Below are 19,109 nucleotides of genomic sequence, written 5' to 3' on the forward strand. Positions count from 1 at the left end.
AGTACCACTTTATGTATAACTCTGGTACAGCAAAACTGCAGGTAATCTACACAAAAGATACAACAGCTGAAAAAGCCAACATGTACTGCTTTTGTGTCTTCCTAGGTCCTTTCTTTTTCACTGCTTTCCACTCAGCACATCAGTAAAACAGAGCTCAGCCTCCTCCTGTGACCTACTAAATAGCCCATTTCACCAAAATGAAATAGTAGAAAGAGCTACATGAAGGAGGTCCAAGGTTGAAGTACTTGATGAGAACAGGGAAGGCAGCTGTATTAGTTTGGCAGTCACAAAGCACTACAAAGTCATTCATTCACCAGGAGTAGAAAAAAAAAAAAGAAAGAGAAGCCAAACCAACAACCCCCAGCTCTTCTTCAGTAACACCAGTATACAATTAGTTCCAGAACATCAATCCAAAATTATGTCCTTGCCTTGACTTAAAAAATAGAGTGAAAAATACAAAATGTGAAGAATATGTCTGACTCACTGACATAAAGATTTCTTACGCAGTGATTAGGAAAAGAAGACCCCAATACCAAGACAAGGTCATACAAAGGTTGGTTAAGAAAGATGAGGTCGTAACACTTTTGCTCTGCCACTCTTCTCCTCAGCTAGGTCATTGACAGCAGCCACAGTAAAGTGATTTTTGTCTTGCTCTGACAATTTCTTGGGCAAGGAAAGGAAAAACCTAAAGAAAATATCCTCTGAAACCTTTTATGTTAAAAACAAATACAGTTCCCTCTAATGGGCCCACTGAAAAGATTTAGCGCCACTTAGAGCTCCTACAACTCCACTGAGCTGACTTCAAAATGCCAAACACAGAAGATTGCAGTTAGAAGATGAATGAAGAGGAAATGCCATAAAACTCATGATCAATCAATTTCTGTTACACCACTGTTTTCTCTTGAGACAGAACTTTCAGGAAAAGTCTTTAAAGAACACACAACTTTACTCTGGAAAAAAAACCCCACAACACAAAGCCATACAAACACCAAACCAAAAAACCTCAAACTAAAAACCCAAATAAAAGCTCAACCCAACGCAGTGTCATGCTGGAGGACCACGCAATGAATGAATGGTCTGACACAGAATGAAGATGACATTCATATCCCTGGTGTTTAGCCCAGGATAGGAATCTATAGAAAATGAGGGAATAATTCCAAGTTCAGATAAGCATTTTCTCTTGTAACATCTTTGCAAATGAGACAGAGTGAAAAAAAAAAAGTGAACAGAAATTTCTGTTCTCACCCACCGATTTCTTCCCTCTGGCAGTGATGACTAATCTTTGTACTTAACCGGACAAAAAGGTAAAAAGCAAGTCAGTTCAGGGTTACACAGCAAGTTTACTTTTGCATCACTTATGAATGAAAAATGCAACTCCATCCATTCCATTTAGAAAATTGGTAGTTACTGAAATCACTGTGCCTAAGCCTGCATTTAATTGCACCAGCTTTATACAAGCCCTCAATTTCAATAAAACTTAAACTGGTAAAAAACCAGAAGTCAGGCTTTGTGACCTTGAATTTGTTGGTCTCTCAAGTAGCAAGTGATGGGACGAGAGGCAACTGCCTCAAGTTGCATCAGGAAAGATTCAGACTGGATATTAGGAAAAACTTCTTCACAAGGGTTAGCAAGCACTGGCTGCCCAGGACAGTGGTGGAGTCACCATCCCTGGCAGGATTTAGAGGATGTGTAGATGTGGCACTTCAGGTCATGGATTAGTGGTGGCCTTGTCAGTGCTGGGGGAATGGTTGGACTCAACAATCTTAGAGGTCTTTTTCCATTAAATGATTCTATGATTCTGTGTGTATGAACCTAATTCTCTCAGGAGATGAAAAATATTTAATATACACATATTCGGTTACACAGTTATGATTCTTTTTGCTAGTAAATACTAAAGAACAACCCTAAAAAAGACAAAGTACATGAATAATAGTAGAAGAAATTCTAGAATTTTTAAATAATTATAGAAGTAGACACAAGTTAGACCAACAGAGGAGCAAATTAATTAATACCATTTGTCCAACAGAAGCCTATATACCAATAGGAGACACCGTACAGACAAATCATTCTGTTAAGATACATAAAGCAGGATGACAGGGAGGTTTAAAATCTAATTTACCTTTTTGAGTTTTCACCAGCATTTACTAAACTGTCCTTTCAGACAAGATATCTAAAGAGATATATCTGTTCACATGACATTCCATGAAGATACCGAGTTAAGAAGGCAGCTCTTACAGTAAAGCCCTTCTCTAACACGCTCAGCTCTTTGCATCTCTTCAGATAATCTTTGAATATTAGAAAATAACTTAATACTTTGAAGTCTGCCTTATAAGTAATTATATTAATTTAATCTCAGAGTCACTGATGCTAAGTTCTGGGCTTACTATCTAAGATATTACCTGGAACAAAATAGCTGCAAGTTTCTAGAAGGCACTCTTTGTTTTGGGGGGGTATTGGTTTTTGCATTTTGCTTTTTTTTCCCCTCTTCCCTCTTGGAGTGTAATTAGAGAATAGGGTTTAAGCAAAGTTAAAAAACATCTTTATTCCTAGTATCTATAAATATATTCAGAGGCAAAACAAATCATCATGTAACACACCTTGACCATGAGATACTGACTAGCTTAATTCAGAAAAAAAAGTTTAAAATTTAGTTGAATGTTATTTAAGGAGCACAAATTTGTTAAGAATTCATTCTTATTATACTGTCTATTAACCTTGAGACCAAGAGAAAAAAATTATCTCTTTCTAATATCCTTAAAGGGATGCATTTAGCATGCAGTTGGTACCATCAGAATTGCATCAGTGACTTTAGGCTGTTCATATTTAGACTGAAGGTGGAATATTTTGTGTAGGTTGTTATATCCTTTTCTTTTTTCCCCATAATGGAAGAGCATTAGCAGAATTTTAAATACATTCTTTCCCAAATGTGCAGTTCTATATCGAAAAATCGTAAGTATCTACATGGTGGAACTCATCACCGCAGAATGTAAGGTAAGTATAGACAGACTCAGAACTGGAATACACCAATTCATGGAATATTCATTATTATAATCAAATCAACACAGACATATTCTCCACTTCAGGGAGTCACAACACCTATGATTGTCATTTTTGGGAAAGACATACCAGGGGAAAAAAAATTACTTCATACTTGCTTTGTAACCCATCCTCTTCCCCTAAGCACGAGCCGTGTCAAGTAAGGATATCAGGCTGACAGAGGACATTTCTTATGCTATGTTCTCACAGTAAAAGGAGGAGAGATTTTTCTGTTCAATAAGAACTTCTTGACAGAAGACTAAGCAGCCAATCATTCTGGGTGAGTGCCTGTCTGTGCATTTCACCACGAGGGTTCATGGTAAAAGTATTTCAACAATAACAGCACTATGTGATGGCCACGACCTTATCATCATGTGAGAGTTTTACCTGAATAAACACCAGCCACAGCTTCTTTTGCTGAAGGGCATTTGTTCCTGTAAAACATACTAAGCAATACAGTTAAATATGTTCTTTATATTAAATAAAGTGAGTTTTAATGTGCTTAAAGATAAGCTGGTGTTTCTATATTCTTCTGGAGCAAGAGCAGAATGTTAGAAATCTCCCTGTATCAAGCTTATCTTTTTACTGAGAAATAAATGTTGTCATATTAACAATCAAGGTAATTTTTTCACTTAAACAGATTTTTTTCCAAAATTAAATAATGTACTCTGAAGTTTTATTCTGTTTGCTTGCTGAACAGAAAAAGGGAGAAATAGGCAATTTAAGCTACTCTTTGCCTGTTGCCACTGCTATCACCGAAGTATTAAACAATTCTGCACTGTTGGCAGGTCAGAAGCAAATCTTATTTTCTGAATATTCTGTATGCCCTGAAATGATTACACCTTCAAAGAAAATAAAGCATGTTGAGTGACAATGTCAGATTTTGTTATTGCAACTTTCAGTTAATCTGTATGGCACTCACATCAAAATTCATCCCAGTCAAGTCTACTTGCAAACACAATATAAATGAATAAATTAGAATTTAAATTAAGAATTTATTAAAAAAAATAATTCAAAAGACTCATTTTACACTTCCAAAAAGTTCAAGTTTCCCAGAAAAAAAATACATGCAAAAATGAAAATGAAAACAAAAGGCATTTGTAAATAGTTTATATGGTATGTACAAATGTCACAGCAAAATAAATTTGTGTATGAGAGTTTTAGATGCATTTTTTTTCAATACTAAAATCTTACCCTTTCCTAAATAGTTATTTTCCAATTAATTGCATGACACTGAAGAGAAACAAAATGCAAATCAAATTTCTGTAAAAATTTCTGTACTTTTATCACACTCTGTAACACACTTCCAACCCCACTTTGGTTGATTGGGCAAAAGTCATCTTTTAAAGACGCTTTGTGAAGCGTGAAGCACCATGCAAATAGGACACTTACACTCCTCTTAGATATTTCAAAACAAGAAAGATAAATACACAGTGCTTTGAATGGGACTGCTGCTACATACTGTTCCTAGGCAGGAAGAGGAGACTGGGTCACACCCCTCCTTAATGCACTCCAAATGTCTTCCTTGTATCTCATTTTTAAGGTACATGTGCCTTACCTTTCCACGGAGACAACTTACACTGCCAGACACAAGAAGAGCCCATAAAACCTGCTTAAGCCTTCACATTTATCTGATACTGGAAACAGCAGATTCAGCCTATCACACATTTATTTGATCAACTGCAATGCTAGGAGGGAATTCAAAATTAAGATGGAACACATGGGTATTGAGAGACATTAATTTCTACACACTCAGATGCTCCAGACTAATTAATTTCTAATCTGTCATAAAGATTTCTTAAAGCTAGAATCCAAGAACAGCCTGAACCAGCAGATGTGGATGTGCCTTTTTTTCTTATTCTCTATAATATGATAAACAGGAATGGGACATGGTCAGGTGGTTAAGTGGATTAAATGTTATCATATTTCCTCTGAGATTACAGTAGGAGGCCTGACTGAAATGAGTTGTCAGGTCAGTTCCCCAGTGGACATTTTATTTCATAAAACCATCACATAAAACTGAATACTGATATAAAAGGCCATACAGTCAGTTCCCACTCCCAGGAAAACCAAGACTGACTCAGAAGTGAAAAATATGCTTCCATCTTACTGAAAGGGAGGTCTCTCTAGGTCACCTCAAGGTCACTTCTGAGGCTGTGTGGTAAGAGTTCTTATGACGCCTGCATAATAACTTACAGTGGAAAAACATAAATAACAGTTCAGCTGTCAGTGCAGGCACTCCTCCAACCTTCACAAAATGCAAACACTCTGTCCTCTCTCTAAAATATTACCTGTATCTAGAAATAACGGGGCTGCACTGACAAATCTCAGTCCATGCCCAGACTATGATTATTTACAATTACAAGGCTATCAGCAGCAGCTGTGTGAAGGTTTGGGTTTGTTTGGTTGAGGGTTTTTTACCTGATGAAGAACCTGATTTTTAGAGAAATCTAAAATGTACAAGTGATGTGAAATTTGAAAAAAATAATGAAAAATGGCACTAGTTACTATATGACATCCTAAGCCAATCAAGGAAAGTAGCCCCAAACACTTTTAACTTAAGGTTCCAGTGACTATGATCATGCAACTTTTGTCTTCTCTCCCAATGAATATAAGGAAGTTCAGGAATCTTTTTGTTTGCAACAACCTTGATTGAGTATATGTATCAAAAAGCATCCAAGTCAGTGCTTCAAAAAAAAAAAAAAATCAAAACAATCAATCATGTTGAATGATCACAACGCCAACTTCAAATACAGGGAATTAATTGCTCTCAGCAAATTACTTAGAATAAAATCAATACTAAAACCAAACAAACAAAAAATCACAAAAGAAAAACCCCCAAAACCAAACACAAGAACTAAACCGAATTAGAAACATAAGCATGTAGTAGGATAACATATAAATTAAAGTAAGCTGCCATTTACTTGGATCTAGAGAAAACAAGACAATTGTAACTTTGTTGCCCGTGTTGTTGTTTGTGAATTATTCACTCAGACCTAAACAGAAAATTAGAATTCCTGAGTTCTCATTTTGAAATGCGCAATCTTCTCCTGTTAAGAGAAAATATGTTCACTTTGGAAGAATTGCCTTCTGCACAGAAGGTTAGTTTAATGTTTTGGCAATCGAAACAAAATATCCCAAGTAGTTATTGCTGTACTTGCAAAGATGGTGCCAATTATATTTGTAATGATGTATTTGTGTTTTTCTTTTCAAATTCACGCACAGGCATCAAGAGGCCCAAATTGCTAAGAGTGAAATTTTGACTTTGCTGTTCTATGGCTTCCTCAGCATAATGCAAACAAAGAGAAAATTAAAAGATGTAATGCCAAAAGCCACCTCTTCCCTCTCCAGGGAAGACAAGCAGTTACATATTTTAACCATCCATGCTTGGCAAAATGCAGCTACAGAAGATCTCAAAAGAACGATGCAAATAACCCAAGGGAAAATAAGAAAAACCTTCCATAGGCTACAGAACGTCAAGTATAAAACTTTAGTTCCATGGATGCAAACGAAAAGGTTGGCTCTCAGCACTCTGCAAGGCCACATTTCTACTCGAAGCTCTGATCACACGGCAAACTGCAGGTGTATTTGAAAGGGCAGAACTCAGATTTTCACACATAAATCACAAGTGCTGATTTTGTCAACAAATTCTCACAGATCAGTGTGTAAAGCAATGCAGAATCAGTGCAAATCAAACCAAAGTCTGCATCTTGCATAAAGTAGGACCAGCTACAAAGCTATTTCTATTCAGAGAACCCACCAGGTTAGAGCCATTTTTCTTTTCTTAACTGCGTTTTAACTTAGCTGCATTTTAAAGGGCAGATGACTAAAATGAGCCACAAGGCATGAAAATAATTCTTCAGTGAGTAATCTGTGACATCCCGGTTTATCAAAAAACCCCTTTGATTCTAGGAACAGAACCATTTACTTCTTTAATCTCCTAAATAAAGGTTTATATAAATACTTCGTTCAAGAGTAATGACTTTTGATACCTTTCAAATCAGTTCCCGGACACGTAAATAAACTGATTATTATAAAGTAAGTACTCTGAAATGAGGAGAAAAGACCTAAAACAGCATAAAATGCCAGAGAATAGTCATAAGTTCTTTTTAATAAAATGATAAACCAGTAACTAATATAGAACATACCATAAAATTCTAACCCACTACTGAATGAGGGGAAGACAAAAAAAACTTGTTGCCTGAAGAAAGATGACCTTTTCCTCTGGCTAGTTTTTCAAAAAATACCAAATAAGCAGATTGTACAGTGCTGGTCTGCACCTCTCCTTTGCAGAGCTCTTTGAGTGGGCAGTTCTGAGGATCACTGGCATTGCTTTACCAAGTCCAGTGTCTTTGACACTTTCAAAGAACCAACAGTCAGGCAGACCTGTTTTGGCAGGATGAGATTTTATATATTCACTCCTCATCTCTACTCAAAGCTCCCGGATCTTCCATTTTCTTTTTCCCTTTCTCAGCTGTTTTTGAAATCAAACAGTATGTGCTGGAAACACATGAGCTGGAAAAAGGCCCAGATAATTTGTCTGTCAATGGCTGTTTTGTGAAATCCAAGCTCAATTAGCAGCCTGGGTGGAAGAAAATGCCTGTAATTCCCTACATAAGCAACAAAAAAAAGTGTCAAGACCACTAGCAGAAATGTGACCAGTGCATCTGCAGGAAGAGTAAATTTTAAAGGCTTAGATTTTATGAAGGAAAGACCAACTAACTGGTAAGTCTTTCCCATTGCCCTGCACACAAGTAGCTGATCAGCTGTGTCGATTTAGGGCTTGAAGGTACAAATTGAAGCAATGGATATCTTTGCTCAGCTCTGCTTGAGAACAGATGCCTCACAGCAAAGTCATTTCACTTGACTTTGCACCATTTATCACGACATAGAACTCAGACAGTAAATTGGATGACTGCATTTACTGCTCATTTTTAAGGGCTTGATAAAATAGAAAATTATGCTTGGGTTTCACACCTCCAAAATCTGACAAGAGCTTCAGAAGACCCCAGAATGAATTCTTTATGAGTCAACCATTGTCCATGTTTGAATGGAAGCCACTTAACTGTCTCACTCAATTTAAGCCTATTGCACTAAAAGGAGAAGACCTCCTGTAACACTGGTCACCCCTTTCCCTCAGGAAATAGCAATTCATTATGGGAGCTGGGCTGATTTTTCAAAGGATACATTCAATATCTGTAGTGAATGTGTAATTAAACACCCAATTGAGTATATGAGTATTCAGAATTATTTTCCTAAGAGAAAATTAAGCGTTCAGGATCACTGAAGATAACAGGACTATGTACTGAGTCAAATTGGTAAGAATTCAGTGTTTGATTCAGCAGCAGGACTTCAGAAATTTCTGTATCAATTCAGAAGAGAAAAAGAGATTAGGAACTGCAGATGGCAACACAAGTAAATCTGCAAAACAGAAATGGTTTCTCAAAACATTCAGGAAAATTTTGTGGCATCAGAAATGCAGAATAATCAATACCTACTTTTGCTCATTAACTTACATATCCCCTCGTTTACTCTGCTAATAGCACATTTCTCCTTCCATGCAAACAAATCCAAGGGTTTGTAAGCAAAAAGGAAATGAGTAATAACCAGAAGTCCTCTTACTGATGCAACCAAAATGTTAATTACTTGAGAATATTGACAAGTTGTGCTATAATTATGCTTCCTTCCAGACATCAATTGCTCTTCTCCTACCCCACCCCTTACATATTCTTCTTACTGCTTACAAGAGCAAATTACTTTCTCCCATTTATACTGTAAAAAGTAGAGTGAGAATTCCCTCTTTAATTTACTGCAGTGCACTTGACTAAGGGGATAAGAGAGCAAATTTTTGTCAACTATTTCATACTCATCTGGACAGATACAGATTGGATTTATAAGAGCACAGGCACTGTTTCACTTTTAGCTTGTACAGGTCACAGTAGATCATCCTTCAAATGTTGGATGAAGTAGGAGGAAAACTGACATGCTCAGCTAAAAATTATTCTAACAGCCTTCTAGGAACTGAACACTAGAGCTCAGTGTTGGTTCCAAACAGGAGTACAAAGCCACTGTTTGTGGTTTTTCCATTTCAATGCTTTTTTAGTCATCAACCACAGATTTCTCAAGTCACTATGATTTCTTGATTTTCTTTCCCAAAGTACCTCACACAGAGGGGAAGATGTATCACAGTTGGTACTTTTAATTTTTATTTACTTATTTTTAGCTATGTTTTAAACTCGGTTTTGCAAAAATACCTTTAGAATATGACTTCAGGATGAAGCACTAAGTGATAAACCTGCGCAGACAGACTTGGTTTTTTAACTCTGATGTGTCCTCAGTGGGCTGGGGGTGCATTTCTTAGTCGACCCAACACAGAACAGCTTTGTGATATTGAGGCAGGGTGTCTCCAGCTTCTCTATTAACTATTATGGTCCATTCCTTCTGTTCAAAGGGACAAAAACCCCCCACTGTTATCAGTCAAGGCAGGAGGAATATAACTGAGAACTATGTCTCCCATTCTTTTATATTTCTCACTTTTTCAGATGAAGGCAGGCCAATGGTCTTTCTTCAAAACAAACATAACATTTCTCAGTAAAGAGTAAAATATCTTGCATATTGTTCCATGAATCTTGAAATCAGGAAGAGGTAAACAGGTGACTAAAATAATCATTCAAAATACAGGATTGATGAGTGTGAAACCTCAATTACATAGACAGATTTTTAGTATAGACTACTGTGCAGGAAGTTTTTTGAAGGCCTTGGCAGAATGTTTTTATATAGGCAGTAAAGAAGAAATGAAAAGGGACCATTCCTTAGACTGTATAATATCCAAAAGATTAAACAGGCTGTTTGAGGAAGGGGAATGTTAATAACATGAGTACACTCAATCTAATCTTTGAGGGAAGAAAAAAAAAGGATAAAGAATAAAACCAACTAACTTGAAGGAGAGAATCTGTGAAAAACTCAGAGGAGACAAAGGCTAAGGAAAAAGGACCACAAAACAACTAGGTAAGAACTAGTATATTTTGTAGAAATATAATTTGTCTAATTAGAAATATCTACTTCAATAATTTGAATGAATCAACTTGAATTCAGTTTGGATTATTATGAGGAGCTCTCAAGATTTTGGAAATAAAGATGAGATTTTAAGAGGATGAGAAATTAGAGAAAACCTGAGGATGATATTTCAGTGGATGTTACTAGATGATCCCTTCAGATCCAGATCTCCAAATATAGTTTTAAAAGATTCTATAATTTTTATTTATATTACCTATATCTATGGCTTGAATTTTCAAGAAGGGGTTTAGGAAAGGATATAATATCATTAAAAGTCTGACAGCTTTCATATAGGAAATGGGTATATAAAGAATTTAGGAGCCTTGGAAAAAATTCCATCATACAAAAAAAGCTAACCAAAAAAAACCAACCAAATCCTCAGTGTCCTTATTAATGAAATGCATATAAAGTGTTCACGTTCCCTAAAAAATGTTTGGGTTTTTTAATACAGTTTTTATATGTATATTTATATGCACACACTGTATATATATGTATACATGTGTAAATAAATGCATATACACGTATATTTGTGTGTATATACAGGGAGAGAGGAAGGGATGGGAGGAAAGGAAAGAGAGTCCCAGTTAAATGGAGATTTACAATGTGAATTGTAATCTTCAGAATTATATGTGCTAGCCATAAAAAGTACTAGAGAGAAAGAAACAAACAATGTAGACAGTAGAAAAATGAAATTACTTTTTCTAAAGTAAACTTATTTAAAACTAACACAGTTATTAAATTGAAGCCTTTTTGCAAATTGCCTTTATTCTGGGAATCTTTAATATTTTCCATTTAGCAAATCCTTATCCGCAAGAGCCTGCCAATAACCTCTGCATAAACATCCAAGCATCCACGTTCCTAAACTGTATGACAGTTAAAAAGCAATTTTATGAATATTTATACAGGCAGTAAATTATTAAAATAAATATAGATATTTACATGGTAGAACAACATCTTCATTTAATGGATGTGGAAAAAATGTTAATATGTGAACATATTAAAGATGAAGTGGTTTGGCCTTCAGGGCTTTTGTTACTCTATTAAAAGTTAATTTAGGACAAAAATTATGGCTTTTTCATGAATTGCAACCCCTAAAGATTAAATCATGATCAAGATTCACAACATTTTTCAAAAAATAAATATGTTAATGGTATTTCCAGAGGCTGGATATTGAAACCACTGTGCAGTTCTCTCTTAAAAAGCCTTCTCTGGTTTCTCCTATGTGCTCACAGTGTTGAGACAGAGCAGCTTTAGAGCAGAGGAGCTGGGTGCTAGTGAGGTGGTTTTGTCAATCTTTCTGTCACCACACATTTTCTATACTATTAGAATATGTTCTCTACAAATACAGTGGGCAATTCAAGGTGCTCTTTCTCAAGGTGTTCTACATCACATGAGTGATTTGCTTAATCACTAGTAACAAACTTCATCATCTTTCCCCACGTTTATAGATCCTTCTGGTTCAAGGACATCAGTGGTCTGCCCTGACCTCCTGTGACTGTGCACTCAACCTCACCAGTGATCCCAGCAACCTGAGTTCCACTGACACAAGAATTTTCCTTCTACCCAGAACACCAGGAACAGGTCACTTTCAATCTCAAGGTGTGAGAAAGCAAGGATTCTACTTCTTTCTATGGCAGTTCACTTCAGAAGTTGTGCTTCGCTTCTGTTCTCCATTTGTCTCATTTCAGCTCCCTCCTTAAGGAAGTTTTTCCTCTTCCTTAATGCAGCTCCCTCTTAATTCAGAAACAATCCAGCTCTTATGCGTCGTCTCAGACTAAGCCACAAGATCCCTTTGGGAGTTGTAACAGCAGTTTACATTTTTTCCTTCTCTCAGTTTTTCAGCACTGTGAATTATTTGGGCTAATGAGTCCAAAATGACTAGACCATGGCTATGCCAAGTTAATGTGTCACTTGAGGACTCCCTCTGTGCTTCCCTGCTCAGTCTGCTGGCTCGATTCATGTTGCAATAGGAAGCTGTCACTCCAAGTGCTGGGAGCAGCAAATTCCTAAACATTTTGGTTGCATTTGAAAATGATTCTGCCTTTGCCATACTAAAAATGCTCCAGCCCTTGAAGTATTTCTACCATTATTTTCTTCACTTTTATATTAATTTTATAAAAGAGTCTTGCTCCCTAACTGATCTTAGTGGTGCCCTAACAATGGTAAAACCCCTTTCCCAAACCTCCAGTCTGATTTATATATATAAATACACATCCCTTTTTTATCTATTCATTTTATCACAGCAATGTAAACTATTTGGTTGTTGTTTTGATTTTTTGTGGGTTCTTTTTCCCACCCTAGAGTCAATGCTCTTGTCGATACCCTGCTATCAAGGCAGGATCCATGTTATTTCTCTTTATAGCTGTAATTTATGATGTGGTTGTAGTAACATATTGTTTGTTTGCAAAGATCTGGTTTAAGGGATTGAGATCTGTCTGCCAAGGGACTGAGATAGGCTCTGCCAATCCTCTGGACATGTGCCCATGGCTGTCATTCCTGCCCCTCTTGCCCTGAACAGACACTAAGTTCTGTTTCAGTGGAACAGAAATACAACACTCCCAACGAAATCCGAAAATCATATCCAATTACAAAAATTACCCCAGGTCAGATTCCTGAAAATCTTGTTATCACAGAGCAGCTTAAATTTATGAACCTTACAAAATTTAACCAGAATTACTCATGTTAAAGACTAAACTGCATATTCTAACAGCACATTAAATTTAGGCTTTTCTGCATACTCCAAATTCCCTGCATATTCCAATTTCAAATTACTCCAAGCTCTGAACTCTGTCTGTTGTTTTCAAAGTGTTTGAAGATATGAGAGATGGGCCCAGTCTGAAAGACAAAGTAGAAGCTCCAACTTATCTTCAATCTTGATCCTTCCCCAAATTTTGTACCCTATCCAACCTCCACATACTAAACCTCTAATGCAAAAACATTGTCATTAATACCATTATTTTTCCAAATATTCAAATTTCCATCACTTGGGCTTATGTCTATAAATTATCCCCTTGCACATGAAGCTCTTTTCTACCAGCACATCCTTTCTGTTAATGTGATATAAAGACTAAAGAAATGTTCAGTTTTCATGGTGATTTTTCTGCCAGCAGCAGTTCATTATTTCTTTCAGGCCTTTTTCAATGGACTCAGTACGGAGAGAACAAACAGTAGTCAAGATTAAAAAAAAAAAAAAGGCAAATTAAATACATAAAAGGGGGAAATAGAAAAAACACATGAAGGACAGCAGTTGTTGATGGCAGTAAAAAGAGAGAGAGAGAAAGAGAGAAAAAGTATACCCACAAAAGGGAAAATGCAAGCTGAAAAATAGAGACATAATTAGAAACTCTGTTATGAAGATTAAACCTTGGTCTATAAAAATAAAACTTAAATCCAGAGTGAGATATTTGTATATTATAAAGTAATAATAATGAGAAATTAAAGAACATTAAAACATGAAAAATACAAGTTAAATACAGAAATGTGAAAGAAAAGCAGCAAATATATATGTATATATAGCTACAGCTCTCTTATGAACTAGTGTTCTGTTTTAATGTGATGTAAAACCAAGCACATGGAAGACAGAGATAAGGAAAATATAGGGAGAGGAAAGTATCTGCTGAAACAGAAATGTGAGACTCAATAAGTGCAGAAACATAAACATTAGGGTGGAAAAAAGATACAAAAAGTGGATTTAGTGGTGAGATATTGGGCCTGTTTAAACCAGCAGGACTTGCTGTTTAAGGCAATCTTTCACTTCAAATATTCCTTTTAAAAGGAGAACCTATTTCTGATAATCTTTCTACATCTTCTCCTATGAGAAAAGTAAAGCTCACATTATTTCACTGCCAAACAGAGACAATTTATATTCTAAAGAAGGATAGTTTACAGCCTCAAAAAAAAGGGCAAACTCCCTACCTACATGAGGGGAACACAGAAAGAAGGCTTGGGGAGTGTATTTTTAGCTCAGATCCTGAGTGTGCATTTGAAGTCAGCCTCCTGATCACACCACAATTTGGTTCATACTGTATAACAGACCCTGGATGTGCAAAATGGATTCTTCTGGAGCAGCAGCTGAGTATCAGAAATGTAGCTAATGCACCTCAGCCACCAAACAGCACATATTTGGGACCAGGCTACAGCCAACCCACACAAAGAGCTCCTGAGATGTGCCTTGTTCTCAGCACCACTTGCTTTCCCCCTCCTCCTTCAGGCTGTACATTTTCCTAATTCAGACATAGTGCATCCTCACAGGAACACAAACGGGTTAAAAAACCCATCTCAGAGACAGTGCTGTTACAGCAAACTTTACATCTTTATCAAATCCCTACTTTATGAGCCCTGATTGCTATTTCATTGTTTTTGTCAGTGGTGAAATGCAGCATCAGATCTGTTGGTGGAAACGATGTGCAACAGCCAAGTTCCAGCAATGACAACTGACCTTTCATGGGCGTAATTAAATTGCATCTAAATAATTTAAATAAACAGCTAAAGCTACTCAGTTGAAAATGGCATTTTTATTGAGACAAATCTTATTCTTATAGAAAAAATAGTAAGTGGTTGTTTTCTGAACCCGTGTTGTAGTCCTGACTGTACTTTTTATGGCCAACAGAGCAGATCCTGATCCTTTTAATGGCAAGATCTGGAGTCACTGCTCTTTTATAATTGCATTTGTTAATTTGGGAATTAATTGTTTAAGTATTTATTGGTTCAGTGTATTTTCTGAACGTCAAACCAGCATTTTTGCCTATAAATTATTTGCAACAGAAGGCAGTTACTGGGCATTTAGAGTTTAAATGTGGTTTATATGTTGACTCTATTACATTTAATGTGCAAATGGATCAGTGAGTTCCTGCTCTGTGCTTTCTGCCAGCACTTGAGTTGGAGGAGAAGGTGGACAGACATGTACCCACGTGCAGCCCTCCCCACACATAATCTCAACCAAAGACGAGAAAGGAGGGAGTGGAAGAAGAACACGGTGGCAAAGGCAAATTCTGCACACAGCAAGGCTGCAAAATGCCATGATGAAACCAACTTACAATGTCATTTCTTAAATCCATAAACACAGTCCTCCCATAGTGTATGCTACTGGTGATTACCTTGCAATCCGAGTGCTGGCAGCAGCACATCCAAGTGCTGGATGTTGGACACAGCCCAGAAGGGCTGGAAAGACCCACAGAAGCCTGAGGTCAGGTGAGCATAGACCGTGCTCTGTCTCCTCTCACAATATGCTGAGCCAAACTACACACAACTACAGTCATCAAACCAAGTACTATGTGCAATTATGCAGAAACAAAAGATTTCAGTGCGCTGTTCTATGTACATTTTTAGGAGACACAGATCCAACTATTTCTGATATCAGTTGCCTTTTTTTTGTTCCCTCATGCTTTATTATTTCTTTCAGGGATTTCTTTGTTTGCCAAAAGGCTCACAGTACATCCAGTAAAAATATGACAGAGTACTGGGTACTGCAAGATATGCAGCAAAATAAATAACTGTAACACATAAAAGGCACTGCAGAGCGAAGTGGTGAGTATTAAGGAAGAATGTGAATGCCAGTAAGTCCTGACTTACTGGGACAGAATGGGAAAGTCTTTGTTACGATATTTTGGAACTGAAAAAAAAAACAAACCAACAAAAACCCAAACAAGTGAATAATTCAGCTAATGTGTAACTAGGTTCTGACTAACCTTATAAAGCAAAGGTGATTTTCCTAGCTTCAAAAGTGCAATTTTTTTGGTCACGTTTGTAATGGCTTGAATCCGGAGCAGGTCTTCCATGGTGCCATACTGCACATCAACCAGCTCTGCCTGCAAAGAGAAGACAAAGTTCAGGCTATACCTACAACCACACATCATTGAGGGTGCTCCTTGCACCGAAACAAAGTTGTTCACTTAAGTACAAGCACATGAGCAATTGCCCTACCCCAACTTCTCATCAGAATACCGGTAATAGCAAAGAACTTGAGAGTGCAGTCTGACACATAATTTTATGCAGTTTTCACTCACAATCCATCAGCTGTGATAAAATCCATTCTTTTTTTTTTTTTTTTTTTTTTTTCTAGTGCTTATAAGTGATACTGATTCTGGTGAGAATTTTCCCCCAGTAGCTACAGGAATTTATTTAAAATTGTTTAAGTCATTCCTGTTTGGTTTTTTTTTTTTTTTTTCTTAGAAGGAATCAGTCTCGTAAAGCATTTCAGGAAATGAGTGATTATATTGGTCATTGATGAAAATACACAGATAACACAAACTCCACCAAACATACACAGTTTTTATGTGTATGTCTCATATGATTCCTGAGCAGCCTTCCTCAACTACTAAAGTATTTTCTTATATTCCATCAGTTATCCAAGCATTACTCAGCAATATTAAAAGCATAAACTTTTCTATTAACATATATTTTCAAATTCTTTAGAGTCACTTTCAACTAAAAGTGTTTAGAGCATGGAGATCTTCAGCTCTTCAGTTAGGACACTGCAAGAAAATATGGTAAAGTTCTAAGTTATTACTAAATGTCAAGCACTGGCAGTAATGGAAAAATATTTCAAGACGTGTTTTCAAGGATTTTTTAAAATATATGTACTTCAAGAATGACCAAGGGCATGTTTCTCACACACACTTACAGCAATAAATTCTGGTGAAGACAAAGTAGGAGGATAATCAGTCTCCTACATTACTATTTTAGAGTGTTATGAAGCTCTCAGGACACTGTTGAGGACATTCTGGAACCTCTAAATCCCTCCACAGTGTTCACATTAAACATAAGTACAAGAAGACACAAGGATATTACATGAGTATTTAAAAATTAAAATAGGAGGAGCAGTACAAGATGGAAAAGTTTCTCTTTCAGTACAGTTTGGTAACTTAAGTATGGATTCATCGCCATAGGCAACAGTTCTGGGTATCTCTACACGAACTGTTTAAATTCTAGCAACAGTTGTTCTGGATATGTAGGATGTGTGAAATTTTACTAGATTCCTGAACATGGCTATTTTAGGAAAGTATTTACCCTTATAAAACCATATCTGAATGTTTTGTCTGAGTTGGCATCTCAACATTTAAGTTGAAAGCATATAAAAATTTTGCCAAGGTTCCTGTCTTATTAAATGTATTCTTCTAAATTTTTAAGATAACAAGTTTCCAAGTCTGTAACGTGTCATCAGTCCTGTACAAACCAAGTATTTGGAAAGGTCAGCCCAAGTTATAAGACACTTCTCAACAGCAAATATCAAACTTAACACCAAATACTGAAATTTAAGAACAGAAAAGCTTGTTTCTTCTAAAATATATGAGGGTTTTGATATCTAAAGAACTTGAAAACTGTTTAATAAGAAAATTCAAAGGGTGACTACAAGCTGAGATCCAATATATATTTTTCCTGTATGACTACAGCATTTGAAAAGAAAGATAAAATCACAATTGTGGACCTTATCTTTATCCTAATTTGTACCTAGATATGTGACAATAGATACACTTCAGTGCAACAATTATTAACTGTCTCAAAAGTCTTATGGCTTGAGACCTTATGGGAGGTTACATCTAGGAATTCTAGGGATACTTCTGTCTAAGTACTTTGGACCCATTGCCATTGCCACTTACCCTCCCAAAGCAAAAATCAGAGCTTTCATCATTCGTGTGAGAGAAACTGCATTGAATTTTCATGAGGCAAAATCAATACACGGATATAGAACATAATGAAGTATCAAGCCATTTGCTTCTCCAGTATGCCCATGTGAAAATGAGATCCCTGCCCATCTACATTCATGTGCTGCTCCTCTGCACACCCCTAGCTGCTTCTCCAGGGTGCTATCCACTGCTCTGTAAACAACAAAACTACATGTGTGCACAATTATTAATGCATTTAGCAACTGCCCTTGGATGTTCTTAGTTAATTTATGGATGCAAACTGCATCTTCAAGAGCTGCTCACTGGTCTTTCCCAGGCAACATATGAGCTCAAAAGAGAGAGGTAGAATAAGAGGCCCTGCAAAAACACTGTTCATTTTTTAATTATGTGAGAACCAAACTTGACTCCCTGCTGCTCCAAACACTGCAAACTATGTTCTGTGCTCCAAATGTTAAAAGTAAGCTCCAATGCCAAAGCTATTAAATACATTCATACATTGAGAGTACATGGAAGAAGTCATTACATAATGAATGAGCAGTTGGGTATAATATAACAGAGTTACATGTGCTTTTATCACACATCTTCCACATGAAGGACAGATATGTCAAAGCTCAGTATATAAGAAGTCTTTCTTCTGAATTTGCCTGAAAACAAGCATGACTTAAACATCCTGTAACTGTCCAACTTTAGGGGTACTTGCACACTTCTATTTCACTGTAAGTCTGAAGTGATTCTCTTCTCATCACAAATCTTTGACTTTTAATTTTATCTTTTGGGGAACCATGGGTAAAAACTGCACGTCTACCAAAGTAGGTTATCACATTCTAGCAACATCACGTGTAGCCGCAGCTGGAAGTTTCCACAGTGAATCTCAGATTTAACTTCAGCTAAAATGACCAAAAAAAAAAAAAAAAGGAATAAAATATTCTCTGTAGTAAAACTATGCCTGGCTCATCCAGTGAAGACAATAACCCACTGGAAGAGTTTTGAACAAGGTCATAACATTTTGGCAATACAATCCAGAAACTAAGAGGTACTCATTAAATTATGAAAAGAGTTTTAAAAATCATCCCTGCCCCTTCTCTTCCCTTCTTCTGCACTGGAATACCTTAGTAAAATTATTAATAGAAAGTAAAATAGTTTGCACTACTTAATAAGAACACCTCATCAAATACAGTACAGCAACACTAGCTCAGAGCAGTTGGTTTTGGTTTTGTTTATAATAGACTGGGACCCAACTAATTGGACACCTTACTTCTAAAATAATGGTGAAGAATTGTATTGAATTCAATGACTTCTACTTTCTCAATAATCCCCTCAGTAACTGACAGACCATTTATGTTGCATGAAGGCCTGTTTTAGTCACAACATTCCTAATACCTTTAAAAACAA

General features: G+C 36.5%; 1 protein-coding gene across 9 annotated transcripts in view; it reads right to left on the reverse strand.

Annotated features, from left to right (window-relative positions):
- The window catches only part of NAALADL2 (N-acetylated alpha-linked acidic dipeptidase like 2), a 473,876-nt gene that overhangs the window by 160,724 nt on the left and 294,043 nt on the right, over positions 1 to 19,109 (reverse strand). For all 9 annotated transcript variants that reach the window (XM_027647488.1, XM_027647489.1, XM_027647490.1 and 6 more), the window contains one exon: positions 15,780 to 15,899. In XM_027647488.1, coding sequence (XP_027503289.1) covers positions 15,780 to 15,899 — 120 coding nt within the window. The remainder of the gene's footprint in view (positions 1 to 15,779; positions 15,900 to 19,109) is intronic.

Source organism: Corapipo altera, unplaced genomic scaffold, assembly GCF_003945725.1.
Source record: "Corapipo altera isolate COAL_440 unplaced genomic scaffold, ASM394572v1 113, whole genome shotgun sequence".
Classification (NCBI taxonomy): Eukaryota; Metazoa; Chordata; class Aves; order Passeriformes; family Pipridae; genus Corapipo; species Corapipo altera.